Source organism: Cyprinodon tularosa, unplaced genomic scaffold (genome assembly GCF_016077235.1).
Source record: "Cyprinodon tularosa strain WSP-4 unplaced genomic scaffold, ASM1607723v1 ctg165, whole genome shotgun sequence".
Lineage (NCBI taxonomy): Eukaryota > Metazoa > Chordata > Actinopteri > Cyprinodontiformes > Cyprinodontidae > Cyprinodon > Cyprinodon tularosa.
In genome coordinates, this window is record NW_024038483.1 from 399,930 (window position 1) to 419,599 (window position 19,670).

Genomic DNA, 19,670 nt, shown 5'->3' on the forward strand with positions numbered 1-19,670 from the left:
AGCCTAATCGACAAAATAATACAAGTCAGTTAAAATCAAATATAAAATACCTTTGTAGATAGACTCCAGCCTCTGAGTGGACGAGTCCTAAAAGGCTCTTTCAACTACTGTAAAATGAAAAACAAAAATATAAAAAAAAAATTTAATGCCAAGTATGTCTGAGCCAGTCGCTGGCATCAATTTTAACTGCTTTATTTAAACAATCTAAATTGAAACTATGGAAGACTCACCTTGTTATATTATGTCAGGGGAAATCTGCTATTTCTTACTAATTAAGTGTTTCCCCTTCTCTGAGAATTTTCTTTTATGACAGCAATTTCTAATGAATAAAGCTGTACATCTGGGTCACTAAACACCGATGGCCATGAGAAGCAGTAACATGCCTCAGAGTGACTGTTCAACAAATTCCAAGTTCAAACACAGTTCAGTTTATCATGACACAGCAGACAGGGCTCCCTTTCATTAAGCTGTAAATGGATGCAAAACTGCACACTAATAAATATGGTTTTATTTTATTTTTAGCTAAATTAATCCTGTTCATAAGAAAAAAAGAGCATTATGGGTACTTCTAAGCTTTTCCATTAAAGTTGGGATTAAAGAGCATGAATAAGCATAAAAAGATTAATCCTGCTTAAGGTAAGACACACACACAAAAAATTATGAAACATATTGATAATGAAATACCAAATGTTTATTTCTAAATCAAAAGTTAAACTGGGACATAAAGCTCAGAAAACAAAATCACACACACACACAAACAAACAGCTGCTCTGTACCCTAATGGCTCTAATATCCCTGTAATGGCTATAATGCAATGGAGGACATCACAGTCGTAGTTTAACACCATCTGCGAAAACTGTTTAAGCTGGTGAAGATGAATATGGTACAATACAGAATTACATATAAAAGTATGCAAAACAAAAAGTCAAAAATTAGCAGACATCCTTAAGCAGAAATATAGAAGCAGAAATGTATTACCACTGCAGGTAAAGATGTGTACATAGAAATACTTCATTTAAATTCAGCTGTGTCACAGTAGGACCATCTCAAAAGGGAAAGTTTAGATTCAAACCTTTAATTAAAGAATTCAGGAGCGGAAACATGACATGACATTAAAAGGACCAGGATGTTTAAATAAATAAAGCATCTTTGAGTTTACCAGTCGATGTGAAGACCCTCTCTACAACAGACCAGTGGATGCTAGAAAACTTTTTCCTGTCTTCAAAAATGTTAGATTTTGAGGTTTTCTGAGCTCTACATGGATTTTAACTAAAACTTTTTGCATTGCTCAGATGAGATTAGAAAAAAGTGTTTAGGAAGAAATTTCCAAGGAGGTTTTTTAAGTTAAACAAATATGAAAAGCACTTGTTTAGCATGGTGGAGGAACCGAAAGGCTGAGGGCTCCTTCCTCTTCCAAGCACTCCAAGAATCTTGTTAATGTTCCTGGTATTTAAACCTAGTCAATACCACAGTTAAAACAAAAAACTGTCAATCTCTTAGACAGACTGACAATGGCTCATAATGAATGGGTTTAAACATGGTAAAGATATGAAATGTAAGCATAAATTAACACATAAATGTTATCCTGACAGAAAATTTGCTGAATTCTGCAGCTTTTACTGAAAGAGCAAAGATAGTAAAGTTGGAGTCAGGACTACTGATGATCAAAAGTTACTTTGCAAAGAAGAACGATGGAAGATACCATTCTCTTGTTGCTCCAATCATTTGAAATGTTACAGGGGAAGAATAATTGCTAATCCTATTGGCAACAGAGAGTATGTGCACAGTTTTAACAGCAGGGTTGCATTTAATTGTGCCGCTCACAGTAAAAAAAATATTTGTATTTAGTTTTAAACTGGATGTTTCAAAGTATTTAATTCATTTTTAACAGGATTGCCGGCATCTGTTGGACCAATTTTAGCCTTCACTCAAAGCCAGCAACATGATATCAAGCTGCTTCATACAACAATGTTTTCACTAACTGACATCCAAGTTAGTCATTTATCATAGAAGTCCAATCCTGATTTGCACAACAACATATATGCCTATGAAATGTCTGACAGAGCACTTCCTTGTCTGGGGAGGAATCTAATAATGGCACCATCTGCCTTAAGTCCTCTAAATAAAGTCCCCTGGAATAATTAACCATAAATCCACTGCAACACAATACAGTCTGATGGATCCTTGCTGTGGTCACAGATCACTCCTACCCATTGCTTCCTTCCCTCTTTTTCCTTTCCTCCAGTTTGACTCTATATTGAAGCTGATACCAGGGCTCCTGGGGTCTACAAATTAGTCTGCCTCACGCTGAAGCTCTTTTAAGAAGGATAGTCTATTGTAAGACTCTTACGTCACCTCTTGCAGCAGACCGTGAAACCAAAATTGCCAAAGTAACAGCAGGGGTAAAAAATATTAGTGCCAATGGCAAAAAGAAACTAATTAATTTGCATGAATTAATTCAAAAGCCTTTTATTCATCTTCACCAGGGGTGCCAACATCTGTAGGCCCAATTAAGTCCATTACTCAAACCCAGTAACATGACATCATGCTGCATTATACATCAATGTTTTCACTGAATTACAACTAAGTTTGTGATTCATCATAAAAGTCCGACCCTGATTTGCATAAGAAGAGTGGTTTAATTGTGGTTATGAAATGTCTGACAGAGTGCTTCACTGTCTAGGGAGACGTCTAATAATGGCACCATCTGTAGTCTGCTATCAGAGCTGCTCTAATCTAAAAGGACACAACAATAAGTCACAGTTGAGCACAGGATAAGAAATGGGAAAAGTTGGTCTAGGAAAAAAAAACACAGCACAAACATTACATGAATCAGGAACATCATTTACACATCAGTTCATTGACCCAAACTAACAGAGTTTGTTGGTTTATGCCTGCAGAAATTCTTCAGCATGTCTGTCATCAGCTGACAGGGCGGTCTAGCGTTTGGCACGGTTTCAGCTCATAACAAGAAGGTTCTGAGAGCGGCCCAGCTGGTAGGCTGGAGTCTTATTGTGTGGGTTTAAAATCCTCTCAGCTGGGGCGTTGGTTTTAATATCATCTCAACTTGTTTTAAGTAAAGGAGGTGAGTGAGATTTATATTCTGAATCCTACAAATAAGTTGATTATGAAGCAAAAAAGATGAAGCCTCCAAATCAAGTGCAACATTATTCCTAAATAATGGTGTGAAATTTCCAAGCTAGATTAGATACATGTACATATCCGACATCACTCCACATGTCCAGTTCTTTCTCGATCTATCCGTTTGTCTGTTTGTATTATGTGTCGAGTGTGAGAACTGAGCAGTGTGCAGTGCAGCCCTGGGGGAGGTGAAGCTGTATTCAGGAACCTCTATGGGGGCCACAAAGCTGCATTCATGCAGCTGAATAGCTGTTTTCTACAACGAGGCACTAGTCATCCCAACTCCATTGGAACGCCTCTATGAGTTACCACTCTTCCTGCCTTGGTATGCAGAGCGTTATCCTGCAAAAATCAGAAATGCTTGGATTACCAAAGGCTACAGAAAAACATTTTCAGGAAAACAATGGTACCAGTTTCCAGCCAAGAGGTTTTAAAGGATTTGTTTACTCCCTGTGCTCAGTCCTTCGGATGTCTTTGCTTTTGGGTAACTTCAATTATCAATGTTAACGAGAAAAAAAAGAATCAGAGGAGAGATTAAACAAAATGTCTGCTGCAAGCTACATATGATATGCAGGATTCTGCGATCAGAAAGAACAACCTCATCAAAATATTTATGATAAAATATCACAAGCTGTCCCGACACAAATGACTCTATAGAGATGTCGATCAATACTTTGTAAAGCATGGGATTGTCCAGGCTAGAGAGAAAAAAATAAAAACATAGCAGGAAACTATGGCTGGGGTGAAAAAAGCAGGGTGGGGGTGCAGCTACAAAGTCTCATTCAGATTCAGCTAATGTTTGTTTCCAATTAACCGAGTGCTGGAGTCATGATTCCCCACATCGACTTCCTGTCAGGAGAGTCTTGCTTCCTCCCACAGCACATACTGGTGTAGACTCCCCCCCCTTAATTGGTCAGTTGGAACGATCCAACCAGCTGTCAATCAATGGCTCTGACCTCCAGGGTTTGGAGAGGCTGGGGGTCTGTCACCTCATTTAAAGCACTTATGCAAATGTTGTTGGACTCTCCAAGTTCATGTCTGCATGGGTGGTCTCAGTTAATGAGGAAATATTCTAAGACTTTTTTTTCAAGTGTTTGTTAGAAACTGAATGACTATGCTAAAATGAATGTTGAGGAAATGCAGTTTAAAGACACTTGGTAAGGAAACTTTGGAGAAGTCTTGATTTGGTCTTGAACAGCAGAAACTTTGACCACAACTTAATCTAGAATTCCCAGCTGCACAGAGAGAGAAACAAATGGAACTAAGCCGGGCGTACACATTTTTTTCAATCGTTGCATGCAGCTGCAGCTCATACTGTATGACTAAACCGCAGGGTTTCGTCGTACAGTGTGAGTTCACAGCTCACGATCTATGTGCAGCAAGACGCTCTGATGCGATCTACCTGCTCACACTTTACGTCTAATAACCACATTGGGGGTGTGCTTTGGTGGTGCAGTGGTTAGCGCCCACGACCCATGCACTGAGGCCTTAGTCCTCGACTCGGCCAACCCATGTTCGAATCCATCCTGTGCAATTTGTGCAAGTTTGTGCTGAAAGCCTTAAAAAGAAAAGGCGATGATGCATTTGGACGAAGATAAAGTGCAAACGTGGCTACTACGGTTTGTCAATTTTACTGAGAGAACTCAATTTCACTCGCACCCCCGTCATGCTTCTGTGTTTACATCTGGAAGAAGAAAAAGAAGAGTCTTGTTTGCGCATAGTACCCACTGAGTGATTTGCCCATGACAAACATGTTTGATTTTCCCCTGACCTCACAATTCCTGATCGGGAGGTGGTCGTGAGAGGCTGATCGCCCCTCATTACCCCCTGTACACTACACGACGCACTATCAGGCTGAAAGTCAGCCTGATCGGAAAATTCTCGCACGACCCCGAAAATGGTAAAAAAAACGCACAGTGTAAGCACAGCTTTAGATGAGGACTACGGCTACGACCACAGCACTGGTAACGCAAATTAAAGGCTATTTTTAACGTGCACTTCCCAGCACCTTCATTACAGACTGTGGTCAAATGAACTGATGATTAAAAAAAACACACTTGTCCTTCCAATTACAGTACAGGATAGGGCAAATGGCATTGACTTGGCATGGTTATTAATGCCAGACAGACAAGTCTGCATACTTCACTGCCCATCAGCTGGGATTGTTTCTTAGAACAATTTATTGGGAGATTGGCCCTAAAAAACAGATGATGTCAAAGGAGGATTAGGACACTAGTTGAAGATGACAGAAAACCATCAGAAGCTCAAATAAGCACTTTTTATAACCAAGGTATACACAATAACATGTCTGAACCACAACATGTCAAACCTTGAAACAAATAAAGCAGAGACCCAGAAGAAAGGTAAAATGGTCTGTACTTATATAGCACTTTTTCAAGTCAGGAGACTTGACCAAAGCACTTTACACTACATTCAGTCATTCACGCTTACACTCTGATGGTGAAAAACTACATAGTAGCCACAGCTGCCCTGGGGCTCACTGACAGACCACACCATGAGTAGGCAATACAGTTGAGGTGTCTTTCCAAAGGACACTTATAGCCAGAGACAGGGCTTGAACCATCAACCCTTGGATTACAATGCAAACTCCTACATCCAATGCCACTGTCACCCCCGTAGGAGTGGTTTCTCCTGAACAACAGAATAGCACGGCACTACACTGAAATACAGTGTGTTAGTGGTTAGTTTGTGTGTAACAGTGGCAAGTGGTCTGTCCAACATCTCTGCACTCAGAAGGCGTCCACAATCAACAGATCTCAAGTTTTGGATGTTGTGGAAAGGAAGCACTGAACATCTGTAATGCTGTTATGGTTAACTGGAACAATATTTTAAAATAGTGTTTATAAAAACCTGTTTTTTAAAGAATAATCAAACCAAAGACAAAAGTTATCTGACCTTATAATCATCAAGGAAAACATGGATGATATTCCTGCTTATAAGATGTATTGTATAGAAATATCTGATGTGTTTAAAACAAAGAACAACTAATAATAGATCAAAGTTTTTATGAAAAGTTCACTAACTTTTTGTTCGTTTGCAAGCTCAATGAAACTGCAATTAATAAATTTATTAAACACAACATTAAAAAAAGAAATATTAGTCAGAGGGTGCTTTCAAGGATTAAAGAGATTAACTGATGTGAGGGAATAACAGAAGACAAGAAGGAGAGAAAAAGTAAACTGCTGATTATTGCCTACAGTCCCCTAAATAAAGTCCTCTAAAACAATTAACTGAGATCCCACCACAACACAATCCAGCCTGATAGATCGCTTCTGGTCTGCTGTGGTCACAGATTGATGTACCATCCTTTGGCTCCTTTTATTGTCCTTCCAGATTTACTGTATATTGAGGCATTTATCAGGGTTTCTGAGGTCTACAACTCAGCCTGTCTTACACTGCATCTAAGACAGACAGCCCACTGCAGGATTCTTACATGATCTTCTGTAGGAGACCATGAAAGCAAAAGTGCAAAGACTTGTACTGTTCTGCTGGATATGTAGAAACATAAAGCAAAGTGTAACTAGTCTACTTTTTATTGCCCCAGATAGGCAACTACCTATTTAAGAGAAAATGCTCACAGCCAACATAAAAGAAGGGAGAAGTATTGTAGTGGATGGAAATACCTGACTCTGCAGCATGACAGTCATCTGTTTGACAGTTAGTGCTGGTGTTTTTAAATAATTTAGACAAACATTCAGAACACAACATAGGTGGATTTTAAAAAATAAATGTTATTTTTACTCACCCACGCCGATTTTCTCGTCCTCCGTGGGAGTCCACATGATGTCCTTCTGGGAGCAGATGAAAATCCACGCACAGTCCAGTCACCCGAGGCTTGGCTTCATAGGAATCCCGCTGAGATGTCACCCAGAGAGTGGAAGGGAACAGGGGGGAGAGCCGGGGAGAGGAAAAGTTTACCTCAGGTTGTAGGGAGGCAAATAAAAAAAGAGAGAAATCAGATCTTCAGGTTCTTGAAACTGACAGTTTTTGGCAGATATGTTTAATCCCGTCAGGTTTTGCGCATTGTGATTTCCAGCTCTGAGGAAGAGAAATCCGATAAACAGGGAATCCACAGCGCTGCTGCTTCTACAGCAGAAAGCAAACAGGTTCTGACTGAAATTAAAACCACCACAGAGGAAAAAGGGTCTTTTTTTATTTATTTATTTAAGTCAAGCCCCATAGAGCTCCTCTTCCTCATTCAGCGCAGCATGTCAGTTTTCCTCTGTTCCATGTTTTCTTTGCGCACGCATGCGTTGCCACTATTAACCTGTCCTGCAGCAGATCATGGAGAGGGAATGAAAGGAAAGCATGGCTTCCCCTGCTGGGCTCTGTTTAAGAGGATCATGGAGGAGAAGGGACCCGGGCTGGAGTTGGTTACAGAGAGGGAGTTTTTCCTCCTGCAGCAGCCGATCATTAAAGGTTTACTTCTGGTGACGTGACGCACGCGCTAAATTGCCACATAACATCATGCAGGTGATGAATGTTTATATCTGCGCGAGACGCTTTGGCAAGCTGAGACGCTCTATCTAATGTGGGACACGGACGGCTATTATTACTGCGTTTGCTAAACACATTTAAATATGTTTAATAATATTCACGCCTGACGCGCGAGCGCCGGAAACGTTCACTTTGAAGTTTTTAAAGCGGCGTCGCTCCTTCACCACAGCATAGTGACATAACTGGTGATGTTGCAAGCGAACATACCGACAGCTGATTAATGTTCATATGACTGTTGGTAGCGAGTCAAAGTTCGGATTAATATCGGGGTAAGAGCGCCACCGTGTGGATGTTCCTGGATAGCGCACTAAAACTAGGATTATTTTTAATAAACCTGATAATCTGTGAAGGGAGATTTGTTTCTTTATCATTCAATAAAAAAAGGTTGCTTCAATCAAAAAATATATTTTTTATAAAAATAAAAAAAAAAACGTCACTTCAATCAAAAATTAAAACAAACTTTTCAATCAAAGAAAAAAACATTTTGAATGCAAAAATATATTTGAGACTCAAAAAAATAAATTTGAACTCTGCTATTCTTTGATTGAAAAAGTTTTATTTGGTAGAATTCCAGTCTTTTTTGTTTAAAGCAACTTTTTTAATTGAAGTAACATTGACTCAAATATTTTAATTTGCATTCACAAACAATTTTCAATGATTGAAAGTTACTTTTTTTATTGATTCTGTTATTTGTATCTTTGAAGCAACTTCTTTTTTGATTGAATAATAAAGACACAAATGTCCTACCCATATATGGTTATGAAGGTAGATTTGTTTCTTTATCATTCAATCAGAAAAAGGTTGCTTCAATCAAAAAATATATTTTTAATTAAAAAACCTTCACTTCAATCAAACTTTTCGTTCAAAGAAAAAAATATTTGAATGCAAAAATATATTTGACACTCCAAAAAATACATTTGAACACTGCTTTTCTTTGATTTTTTAAACTTTTTTTTTTTGATTGGACCATAAAATGGGTAGGACATTTGTGTCTTTATTATTCAACCAAAAAAGAAGGTGCTTCAAACAAACAAACCACAGAATCAATAAAAAAGTAACTTAAATGCAAAGATAAACGTTTTCAATCATAGAAAATAGTTTTTGAATGCAATTAAAATATTTGAGACTCTCAAATTGCATTTGAAAACTTTTTTATTATTGAAAATGTTCCCCCAAATGGAGAAGCAGCCGCCCACTGCAGAACGTTTGTGTCTAAACTATTCATTCAAAAAAATTTGAACTTTTTGCACTTCAAAAAAAAAAGTGATTTAAATAAAACAATTTCAATTTCTTTTTTTTTTTACTTAAAAAAAAACAACAAAAAACGACAAACACATTCTCTTCAATATCTTTTTTTTATTTATTTATTTTGCATTTGCACAGTTTTTTCTTTGATTGAATTTTCTTTCTTTCTTTCTTTCTTTTTTTTTTTTTTGATTGAAACAAATTTTTGGGAATTGAATGATTAAGACACAAATGTCCTACCCATGTATGGCCCAAACACAAAATAGATTACTTCAACCAAATAGAACATTTTAAATAATAATAAAAAAAAGTGTTCAAATGCAATTTTTGGAGTTTCAAATTTTTTATTTGCATTCAAAATTTTCGTTGATTGAAAACGTTTATCTTTTCATTGAAGTTACTTTTTTTATTGATTCTGTTGTTTGTTTGTTTGTTTGAAGCAAATTCTCTTTTGGTTGAATAATAAAGACACAAATGTCCTACCCATTATATGGTCCAATCAAAAAACTGTTTTACTTCAATTAAAGAAGTTGCTTAAACAAAAAAGACTGGACTTCTATCAAATAAAACATTTTGAATAAAAAAAAAGCTGTGTTCAAATGTATTTTTTCCGAGTCTCAAATATATTTTTTGCATTCAATTGCAGTGAAGGGTTTTTATAAAAAAAATATTTTTTGATTGAAGCAACCTTTTTTTGATCGAATGATAAAGAAACAAATCTACCTTCACATTAATCTAGGTTAAAACATGTTATCATTCCCTTTGTGTGTTTGTGTTTGGAAACTAAAATCATTTATGATCAGAAGCCACTTTTATTATCTTAATGTCTTAAAGCAGAGCGTTTAAACATTTTTGGACACTTCATGGTGGATCTTGGAGTGGTTGAACAATTAAACTTTAAAAGCAAAGTAAAGAAATTATGCTAACAAAAATACAATATAATCAATTCATTAGTTTATCCCATTTTGGATCTGGTAATTTGTTTAAATTTCATTTGACTAATTGAATGTAAGAAGTAATACTCCCTGTATAAAATATTTACAAGGAGCATTCACTTATCCTGAGCTGTCTCTGTAGTTATGTTGCTATAGGCTTAGACTGCTGGAGGACATAGGGACCCCCATGTCATCATTCTGCTTCATTCTATCTCTATTCTCCCACTCTGCAGAATCTGTTAGTTCAAGCTCTAACACTTTGCTCTCTCTGCTTTTTCTCATAGTAGCTTTGCCTTATCTGTTTCTGTTTGGCTGTGACACCATCCTGGAAAGAAACATCAGCTGTGCTGCTTCCATCAACACCCTTGTTTATAGATCCTGGAGATCAGCCTGTTTTCCACTGTAGTCCTGTTTCTCTGACTGTGACTGGATGGATGTGCTCTCTTCGTCCTCTGACATGGGAGCTGGCTCAGAGCTCGTCTGCCTGGCTGTGTGTTTCCTGGACCGGGCCGCCTTTTACAGCTGCTTTTTGTATCTCTGCTTCTGTCTTAAAGCAGATGGCCACTCACCGTGAGCCTGGTTCTGCTGGAGGTTTGTTCCTGTTAAAAGGGAGTTTCTCCTCTCCACTGTCGCTACATGCTTGCTTAGTTTGAGGGATTGCATTCGAGTCAATGCAATCAACTGTTTTTTTCTTAGATAGAAAACATTGAATCAATTTGACGCTATATAGCAATTGGTGATATATAAATAAACTGAATAGAATTGAACTAGTTAAAACCTTTTTTTCTTGAAGATTATAAACTACCAATTTGAAAAAAAAAAGGTTTTATGATCTTTAATATGAAGACTATAGACTTAATTTACCAATCTGACTCTCTATAACCGCGTCCAGAAGGACAGTGTCCAGACTAAACAGTTACTTTTACTTATCCTGTTTTAAGCTCTTTATGGTGTCTCGTCCCTGGAAACACAAAAGCGGAACTCCAAAAAGAACATTAGATGGAATGACATTTTAAACTTAGTGATTTGAAAAGAAAACTTTATAAATGCTATCCACCCAGCAACAACAAGGTGACCATGTTTATAGTCCAATTCTGCTTGGCTCAGACTAGTTGGGCCAAATGTTTTACTTTTTCAGGGGTACTGATTGATAATAAGTACCTATGTTATAATTCTTATATCAAGGTCTGTATACTTTTCAAAAATACTCAAAAAAATAAGATAAAAATCTATTTTAAGAATCTTATCATTCAATGATGTTCGCTAAACATAAAGTCAGGCCAGATGTCATTCATAAAGCACATCAGGTTGTCAAAGCAATACAAAATATATTTATAAAAAAAACAGACCACAAATAATCCAATACCTAAACAACTCAGAGTGGCTTAGAAGTCAAGGAAAACATGTTTTTAAGATATTCAAAATTAGGAAGCGAAGGTGTTGGAAGAGATTTGTTCCACAGTTTAGGAGCCATGACTTAAAAAAGCCCAAATCCTCTAAGCTTCAACCTCGTGTTTTTGAAAACCAAGAGAAGCTGATCAGATGATCTCAGAGAAAGAACACATGATTGAAACAGGGTGAAGATAAAAGTATGCTTAACAGAATCAATATAGAAATATTTTGCCACCACACTAATATTATTAAGAGGAAATACACGTCTTTATGCTAAGATCAGTTTAAACAGACCATTGGGGCGAACCTGTTGCAATGGTTCCTTCATCTGAGCTCTGCCCTGAATCGTCAGCTCACCACAATGGACTCATTTCGAAATTTGTTTTTACACATTGCAGTTTAAAAGATTAAATATATCTAGCACTTATGTAGCATCCCAAATATAAAAACTTTCCATAAGAAAAGGTTCCACATTACATCACACATAAATGAATTACTAATAAGTGACTAATAAAAAAGTTATAGTTCCAGGAAATTTTATCCAAAATGCAAAGCCTTTACTTAGAAAGCACAAAACATTTATTCCAGTTTGATCATTTGTACATCTCTGATAAAGTCAAATGTTTGCCATAAATCACCAGGTAATCTTACAGATTGCATGTGTATTACAAAGGCTGGATTTATTATGGAGAGAAAAACACACAAAAGGTTGTAATTGTAGCCCATGCCAGCTTTATGACATCAACAAGTTGCATAGGATCGTTTTTAATTCAAGAACCAAACTAATAAACAATGTATTTACAAACATTTTCAACTTTTTCAGTCTTACCTGCTAATGTACAAATTATTTCTATCCACCTGTTCAGACCAAAATGTAAATGTAAGTTATCAATGATGAAATTTACCTTTTAGATCTGAAAATACATTCAGAAACCAAACTAAACGCATTCAGAGGAGAAAACCAGAGTTGTCATTACGCAGCTTCAGCTGTGCATCTACTGATCAAACGAAAAAGACCAAAAAGATTGGCAACAGCAGAATCATTCAGGGTCCAGCCTTATAACAGCTGCTTGTTTGATGCTGTGTAATGAGTTCAACATAAGCTACCAAAAGCAGTACAAAAATCTCATGGATTTGAACATTTTAATTTCGATCCTATTTTTGTCTTATGCCAGTTTAACAACTATTTGCACTCTGGTGAACCCAACAATGAATGAAAGAGATTAAAGCTAATTTACTATATAAAGAATAGAATCCAAATTATTTTGAATCCCTATTAACAAAACATATTCTCTGCTGGTAAAGGACTAGCTTTCCACACCGCACTATCATTTAAGCTACCCGTACATTAGAATTGCTTCCTTTACATTTTAAAAGATAAAATGCAGCATATTTTAAGCCTTTCAAAGGCTTCATCTCCGCCGGTATCTGCTCGTTATTTCCAGTTACCTGAGGGGCATGAGATCTAAAAACAAAAATTGCATATTTTCCATCAAATGCAAAATCCATCAACAAAAACTGGTCAAAAATAAATAACACAAGAAAAAAAATATTTGATCTAAGCCTAGCCGCTATCTTAATTCTAAAACTATTATTCAACAAACCGTTTAATTTTCCAGGTTTAGAATATTTAATATAAAATCCAAAGGTTGAATTTACTGACATCTGGTGCAGAGAAATAAGGTCATGCATCCAAGTAAAATTATTTCCCCTTCTGATAACAAAAATGTGAACTCTGGAGACTTGTTTGGTTATGTTAGCAAAAGTACAGACATTGGTAGAGTTTAGGCATTTGGGACATTCCTTAATAATAATAAATGTGCAAGCATAAAAACCTGTGATATTATTGTTTAGCCAACCTATATTGAAGTAAATCTCCAATAAATTCAAATGACCCTAATTTCTTAATGGTATGTTAAATACCCTATGATAAACACTAAATTTGATTTTATTTTTAAATGATAAAATTTAATTTCTAGAGGAAATTTACCCTTTTTTCGGTTGATAATTTTTCTTCTCTCTACATGTAAGACATCTTGCTTTTTTCTGCTGCTGCACAAGGATTGCTTAGTTTCTAAGCATGTCTGATACACGTTCCAATTTGAGATTTTGGGACGAGTAAACACATTTTCTACAGAGGACATACAAAAATATTTATATGCCTTTGCAAGGATGCAAGTAGATATTTTCAAGTAACACAAAACTGAGGCACATTTGAGAAAAGTTGGCTTTTTTTTTATATGAACATACGAATATTATTACATGTTGAAAAACAGGATCCAAAAAACGTCATTTTCTGAAAATGTCTGTGGTCAAAACTCACTTTAAAGAGCTGTGACCAAAAATTTAAATAATGCTTAAATAAAAACTGGGAAACTATTTTTTATGAAAAAGAGACCTTTTGTTTATTCATTGTGCATCTTATATTTTCTCCTCATACAAAGAACTGTCTTCTAAGGTTGAGCGTAGATTTGAAAAAGGACGTTGTGCTCCATTTCTGCAGCAGATGCAAAGTGTCCAAAAATATCATAGATATAACACAACAAACCTTTAAAATTTAATTAAACAGGGACAAGAAATCCAAAACCAATGGTCAGTCTAGTTTTTTAAATGAAACCTTGGAATTTTTGGTGCCATTTATCTGGCTTTTCTGAGGGATCCACATGCTCTGCGCAGCGAGTGCGCCTCCTCTTCCATCTCTCAAACTATACGTCAGACATGTATCCAAATATGTCAGTCTTCATCATCTGATTCTTCTCTTAACCCTGAAACATAATAACCATATGTAAAACACGTCATGTGTAATAGACAAAAAACATTACATATTAAGAGCAGATGTTGCTTCCTTCTCTACTATTTCACTGTTGTCCGATTGTACTATGAGGTATTAAATATCAATCAAATTGCTTTAACTTTAACTGATTTCATTTACAGAATAAGGCAACAGAAGAAAATCTAAGTTTAAACTTAATTACAAAATAACAGCAAATAATGTCAGAAGAAACTAAAAAGGTTTATTAGATGTCTGCAGATCAAGTAGAATCAGGGATTTACATACTTTTTCAAGATATAAACCATATTGTATAAATTAGAATAAGCATTAGGATGAGGCTTATTTGTCAGATAAAAGCATCTCTTTAAAATAACTTCTAAGCAGCTATTTAAACCTCCTAAGTTTATTGATCTGATGACAAATGTTAATCTCATTATATGCATTTTAATGTAAAAACATCTTTTTTTGCTAACCTTTATAGTATAATTCTCTCAACGAACAGTTGGTGATTGAATTAAACAAAGAATAACATCCTAGTAAATTAAATTCAAGTTTCCCTTGTTAAGAAAAAGTTCAAAGATGATGGTTACACTGTGCAACTGTAAAAAACTAAAAATAACCCAATTTTATATAACTACACAACATTTATTTAAAAAAAAAAGTAAAAAAAAACAATCCATTGGAAGTTTGAAGACGTTTCTCTTCTCATCCTGGAAGGTTTTTCAATTCAAAATGTCAAAATTAGCGTTGAATTCAAAGCGTTATGTAGTAGTCCAAAAACTTTTTTTGGTTTAGAAAACCTGCAAATTGAACCAGAAGAACAGGTCCGAGAATCTTCACCAGCATACGTGACATTTAGCAGATAGTAACTAAACAATTAAAATAAAGCAAAGTGTAAATCTGAAACTGTCTATAAGGCTGGATTAAACCGACAAGTTTCTGTTTATCAGTTTGTTTTGAGAATTGCCTTAAGTCCACATTTACGGCGAAACTGTGCTTTATAAACAGTATTTTTAAGTATTTTTAAATTTTTAAATTTAAAAAGTATTTTTAAATTGGGTAACTGCAATAAATGCAAATATATATTTGTTAGAAGTTTCACATTGTCTCAAATAGGAGGTAATCTTTGTTATAGCATAGCCAGAACACGGCATGTAAAATCATGGGCCAGTTTTAATAAAATATTTCAAAAGAGCTGTAACAAAACAAGCAGGGAAATGTGATCACTTACATGATGAGTTGAGGATTGAATCTTCTAGGTCTGAGTCCTCCGAGTCAATATTACTAGGGTCATAATCACTGCTATTACCAAGAATAGCCTGAATCTGGTTAAAAAAATGAAAAGCAAAACTCAAAAACCATCATTCTGCTTTATTATAAATTTTAGATATTTCATTCTGCTTCAGTTCTTATTCTATACTGCTAGAGTCCCTTGAATGTTTTCAATCCCAATCAAATGTCATCAATTCAGATGGACCTTCAACGGAGAAGCAAGAATCAAGTGGGTGATGCTGTGAGGTACTGTAGCTGACGAATATCACAAAAACCTTGAAGGGTTTACTAAAATCTTGCTTGATTAAGTCAAAGGACAAGTGTGAAAAAGGAAGCTGGAAGTTTCCACTTACTTTGCATCAAGAAAATCCATAAGCCTTAAAAGTAAATCAACTTAACAAATGTGTATATATTTCAGTGACTTTGGTCTAACAATCATCTTTACAAAAGCAAAAAGTAGAGGTACTCAGTCCAACAACTTAGATTTTTGTTTGTTTTTTTACAGCTCAGACTTTCACTTTTAGCATCACAAAGGTATTTAATTATATGGAAAATATATATGCTTAATATCTGCCTATAGCCTTAATCTTAAAAAAAAAAAATGTCCAAGGCATTTTAATTAGAAACATGGTAAAATACTTTGTGAGATTTTGCTAATTGTTTATCATCATTTTAATTCATGGGATTTATACAATTTTAATTCGGTTTCAATCCAGAGCTACACTGCAGGTAAAGGTGCAGCTGATTAAGGTGAAGAAAAATGTAAAAGGGGTCAGAAATGATCAATTACAATCAGTTCAGAACATCCAGAAATACTGTTTTTATATTTCTTTGCATTTCTCTCACTGCTAACATTAACATAAGATTATTTAGAGCTGGGTAAACTGATCAGAAATGCCAGCTCTGTGATTGGATGCCCTCTGGAGGTGGGAAACAAAATGACTAACTAAATAACAATCTGTTGGATAATGTCTCCCACTACATGTATGAAGCTGTTGCTGAACTGCAGAGCTCCATCAGTCAGACTGCTACACCCTAAATGCACCAAGGAGCGTTATCACAGATCCTTCCTCCTAGAAGCTGTAAGTTTTATAACCATCCCTGTTCTCAACAACCTCAAAGGGTTTTTAAATTTATGTTGATTTATGCAAGTTTCTGTCTTAGTAACTTAAATAACATGCTGCTTTCATTTTGCTCATCTCTGGTGATGTTTTCACATATCCTTTACTGTAAAAATATCCACAGTTGCATATTGATTATTTATTCTCCAAATACACAGTATTTATATTGCAAAAACACCTCACAGTACATTATTTTATTTGTTTATTTTCATAAATGTAACTTATTCTGTTATTTTATACACTTTTTAAGATCGATATTTGTGTGACCTTTTTTGCTATAATCTTATGCTGCTGTAACACCACAATTTCCCCATTGTGGAACAATAAAGGGATTTTCTAATATATTTTCTATTCTATTAATTTTCCATTTATATGGTTAAGATTATCAATGATTCTAAATTAACTGGTATAGTCATATATAACAACATAAAAAAAATAAATAAAAAATAAATTGATATACCACCTCATCACTAGTGTTAGCGTCCTCCACGTTCTCCTGTTCATTAATATCAGCCAGTTCCTCAATGAGGGGGTTTATGTCTAGATCATCGTCATCATCATCATCATCATCTGAATCTGACGAATCATCATCATCATCCTGATCTTGATCCTGGAAAAAAAAAAGCATGCAATGAATATAAAGGATCCAAATCCCAACTAAGAGCACAGCTGAGATCAGAAATAAACTCTGTCTCACACCATCTGTGCTGATCCTAAAAATCCCCCAAACCAAAAAACGAAAGTTACGTATGTAACTACGGTTCTATGAATCCCGGATGACCGCCAGAGGGCGGTGCTGAAAGCACTGAATGTTCCCTTCGGGCATGCGCAGTTCGAGTAATTATACCAACAGAGTCACACCTGTGACACCGGATGACCACTCAGAAGCTATATAGCCTGGTGTCATCCTTTGCTCTGCTCCTACAGAATCTTCTCGCAAAAGCAAGGATTCTGAGTGACAGAGAAGCTCTGGCGGTCATCCGGGATTCATAGAACCGTAGTTACATACGTAACTTTCGTTCTATTTCATCCCTACTGACCGCCAGAGGGCGGTGCTGAAAGCACTGAATGACTAATGCCAACGATGTCACAAGGAATCCTGAGCACATACCTCACAGAGGAGGCCCAGCAGAACCTTGTAAAAGGACCTGACCCAGGGGATGAGGGGCAGCCACATTGACACTGTAGAACCTGGTGAAGGTGGTTGGGGAAGCCCATGAAGCAGCAGCACATATAGCTTCCAGCGGAACCCCTCTCAAAGCAGCCCAGGAAGCGGTGACGCTCCTGGTGGAATGTGCTCTCACACCGACTGGCAGGGAGCAGTGACCTGCAGCGTAGGCGTGGCAGATGACACTCACAATCCAATGGGACAGACGCTGTTTAGAAAGAGGACAGCCTAACCTTGGACCCCCATAGCATAGGAAAAGCTGGTCCGAGCGTCTCAGATTGGCGGTGGCTGCAATGTATGCCTCCAACGCTCTTACTGGGCACAACAACTCCGACTCATTCTCAGTTGTACCAGATTGAGGCTGAAACCGAGCGAGCCGCAATGGCTGGTTACGGTGAAAAGGAGACAACACCTTAGGCACAAACGCAGTATTAGGCCACAGGGTAACACCAGAGCCATCTGGATTCCACCTGATACACCTAGGGCTGACAGAAAGAGCATGTAGCTCGCTGACCCTCTTAGCTGAGACGATAGCCATCAGGAAAGCAGCCTTGCAGGAAAGCCACTTGAGTTCTGCTTGTGCCAAAGGCTCGAATGGAGGGTGGCACAGAGCTGTGAGAACCAATGGCAGATCCCAATCTGGGGCTCGTGGGGCTGGCCGCTGGCACAACCTACGAGCACCACGCAGAAAAAGTGAAACCAGTTCATGGCGCCCCACTGTACGGTTGTCAACAGTTCGGTGAAGACATGAAATTGCTGCAACATACACTTTAAGGGTCGAAGGAGAGCGGCCCTTATCAAGGAGAGACTGGAGGAACTCCAAAATAGTGGGCACCGAGCAGGAAAGCGGGTTCTCATTGTGGGCAGAGCACCACTGAGAAAAGAGGCGCCATCTGTTAGCATACTGCAGCCGAGTGGAGGAAGCCCTAGCACTCAATACGGTGTGTCTCACGGTGTCTGAACACCCAGTCAGCCTCCCAGGGGCCATGCCCACAGCTGGAGACGTTGAGGGTTGGGGTGCCATATCTGTCCCCCCAACTGAGACAGCAGATCCCTCCTTGCTGGAAGACGCCATGGAGTACCGTGACACAGACTCCAAAGCAGCGGGAACCACGGCCGCGCTGGCCAGAACGGAGCTACCAGCAACACTCTGTGGCCCTGCTCGAGAACCCTCCGTAGAGTCGGCCAAACCAGTGAGAGGGGTGGAAAGGCATACAGGAGAACCTGCGGCCATGGATGAGCCAGTGCATCCTGGCCCAGTGCGCCCGCCATCCCGGTTAGGGAATACCATAGGGGGCAATGGGTCGACTCCTCTGTGGCGAACAGATCTACCTCTGCCTGCCCAAAGAGGTTCCAGATTATGCGCACTACGTCGGGGTGAAGAGACCACTCTCCCGGAGCAGGTGCCTGGCGGGGTAGAGAGTCCGCAACCTGGTTCTGCCGTCCTGGCAGATACGCTGCGCGCAGGGTACACAGACGGGGATACGCCCATTCCAGGAGATCCCTCGACACCTTCAAGAGACGTGCTGACCTGGTGCCACCTTGGTGGTTTATATGATAAACAACAGAGGTGTTGTCTGTCTGAATCAGCACGTTCCTTCCCTCTAGGTGGGGCAGAAGGCACCTGAGGGCCATGTGCACAGCCCGCAGCTCCAGCACATTTATGTGTTCGGTGCGCTCCCTTGGGTCCCAGAGACCCCGAACAGCTCTGTGTTGCCACACGGCACCCCAGCCCATGAGGCTGGCATCCGTGGTGACCACCTCCCTTCGACACACTACTAGCCCCATTGGAACACCACTGGACAAAAGGGTCCCGTCTCGCCAAGGAGCTAGGGCATGGAGGCAGCTCCTGGTCACCATTAGCCTGCGATGCCTGTGCAGCCTGGCGTCTAGGCGAAAGCTGTTGAGCCATCGCTGCAAAGGACGCAGAAGGAGCAGCCCTAAGGGCACGACACGAGTGACTGATGTCAGTTTGCCCAGCATTCGCAGGAAGGTGATGTAGGGAAACTCCCTGCCCAGTCTGAATCGACGGACAAGCTGGAGTATGTCGTCCACCCTGTGAACAGATGGACGGGCCATCATGGTAGCAGAGTCCAGATGCATCC

The 19,670-nt window shown here is 38.2% G+C and overlaps 2 protein-coding genes across 13 annotated transcripts in view; both read right to left on the reverse strand.

The window, feature by feature from the left end:
• Positions 1-7,815, reverse strand: part of LOC119780707 (dedicator of cytokinesis protein 3-like) — a 259,177-nt gene extending 251,362 nt beyond the window's left edge. For 5 of the 10 annotated variants that reach the window (XM_038280835.1, XM_038280834.1, XM_038280833.1 and 2 more), the window contains exon 1: positions 6,908-7,813. In XM_038280835.1, the coding sequence (XP_038136763.1) occupies positions 6,908-6,944 (37 nt within the window). In that variant the 5' untranslated portion in view covers positions 6,945-7,813. Of the gene's footprint in view, positions 1-6,907 lie in introns of all 10 variants that reach the window. The other 5 variants (XM_038280830.1, XM_038280829.1, XM_038280828.1 and 2 more) reach the window with 2 other exon arrangements.
• Positions 7,816-13,469: 5,654 nt separating this feature from the next.
• Positions 13,470-19,670, reverse strand: part of LOC119780709 (DDB1- and CUL4-associated factor 1-like) — a 29,180-nt gene continuing 22,979 nt past the window's right edge. For 2 of the 3 annotated variants that reach the window (XM_038280840.1, XM_038280838.1), the window contains exons 28-30: positions 16,861-17,007; positions 15,236-15,329; positions 13,470-13,996 (exon numbers count right to left, since the gene is read on the reverse strand). In XM_038280840.1, coding sequence (XP_038136768.1) covers positions 13,965-13,996; positions 15,236-15,329; positions 16,861-17,007 — 273 coding nt within the window. In that variant the 3' untranslated portion in view covers positions 13,470-13,964. The remainder of the gene's footprint in view (positions 13,997-15,235; positions 15,330-16,860; positions 17,008-19,670) is intronic. The other variant, XM_038280841.1, reaches the window with a different exon arrangement.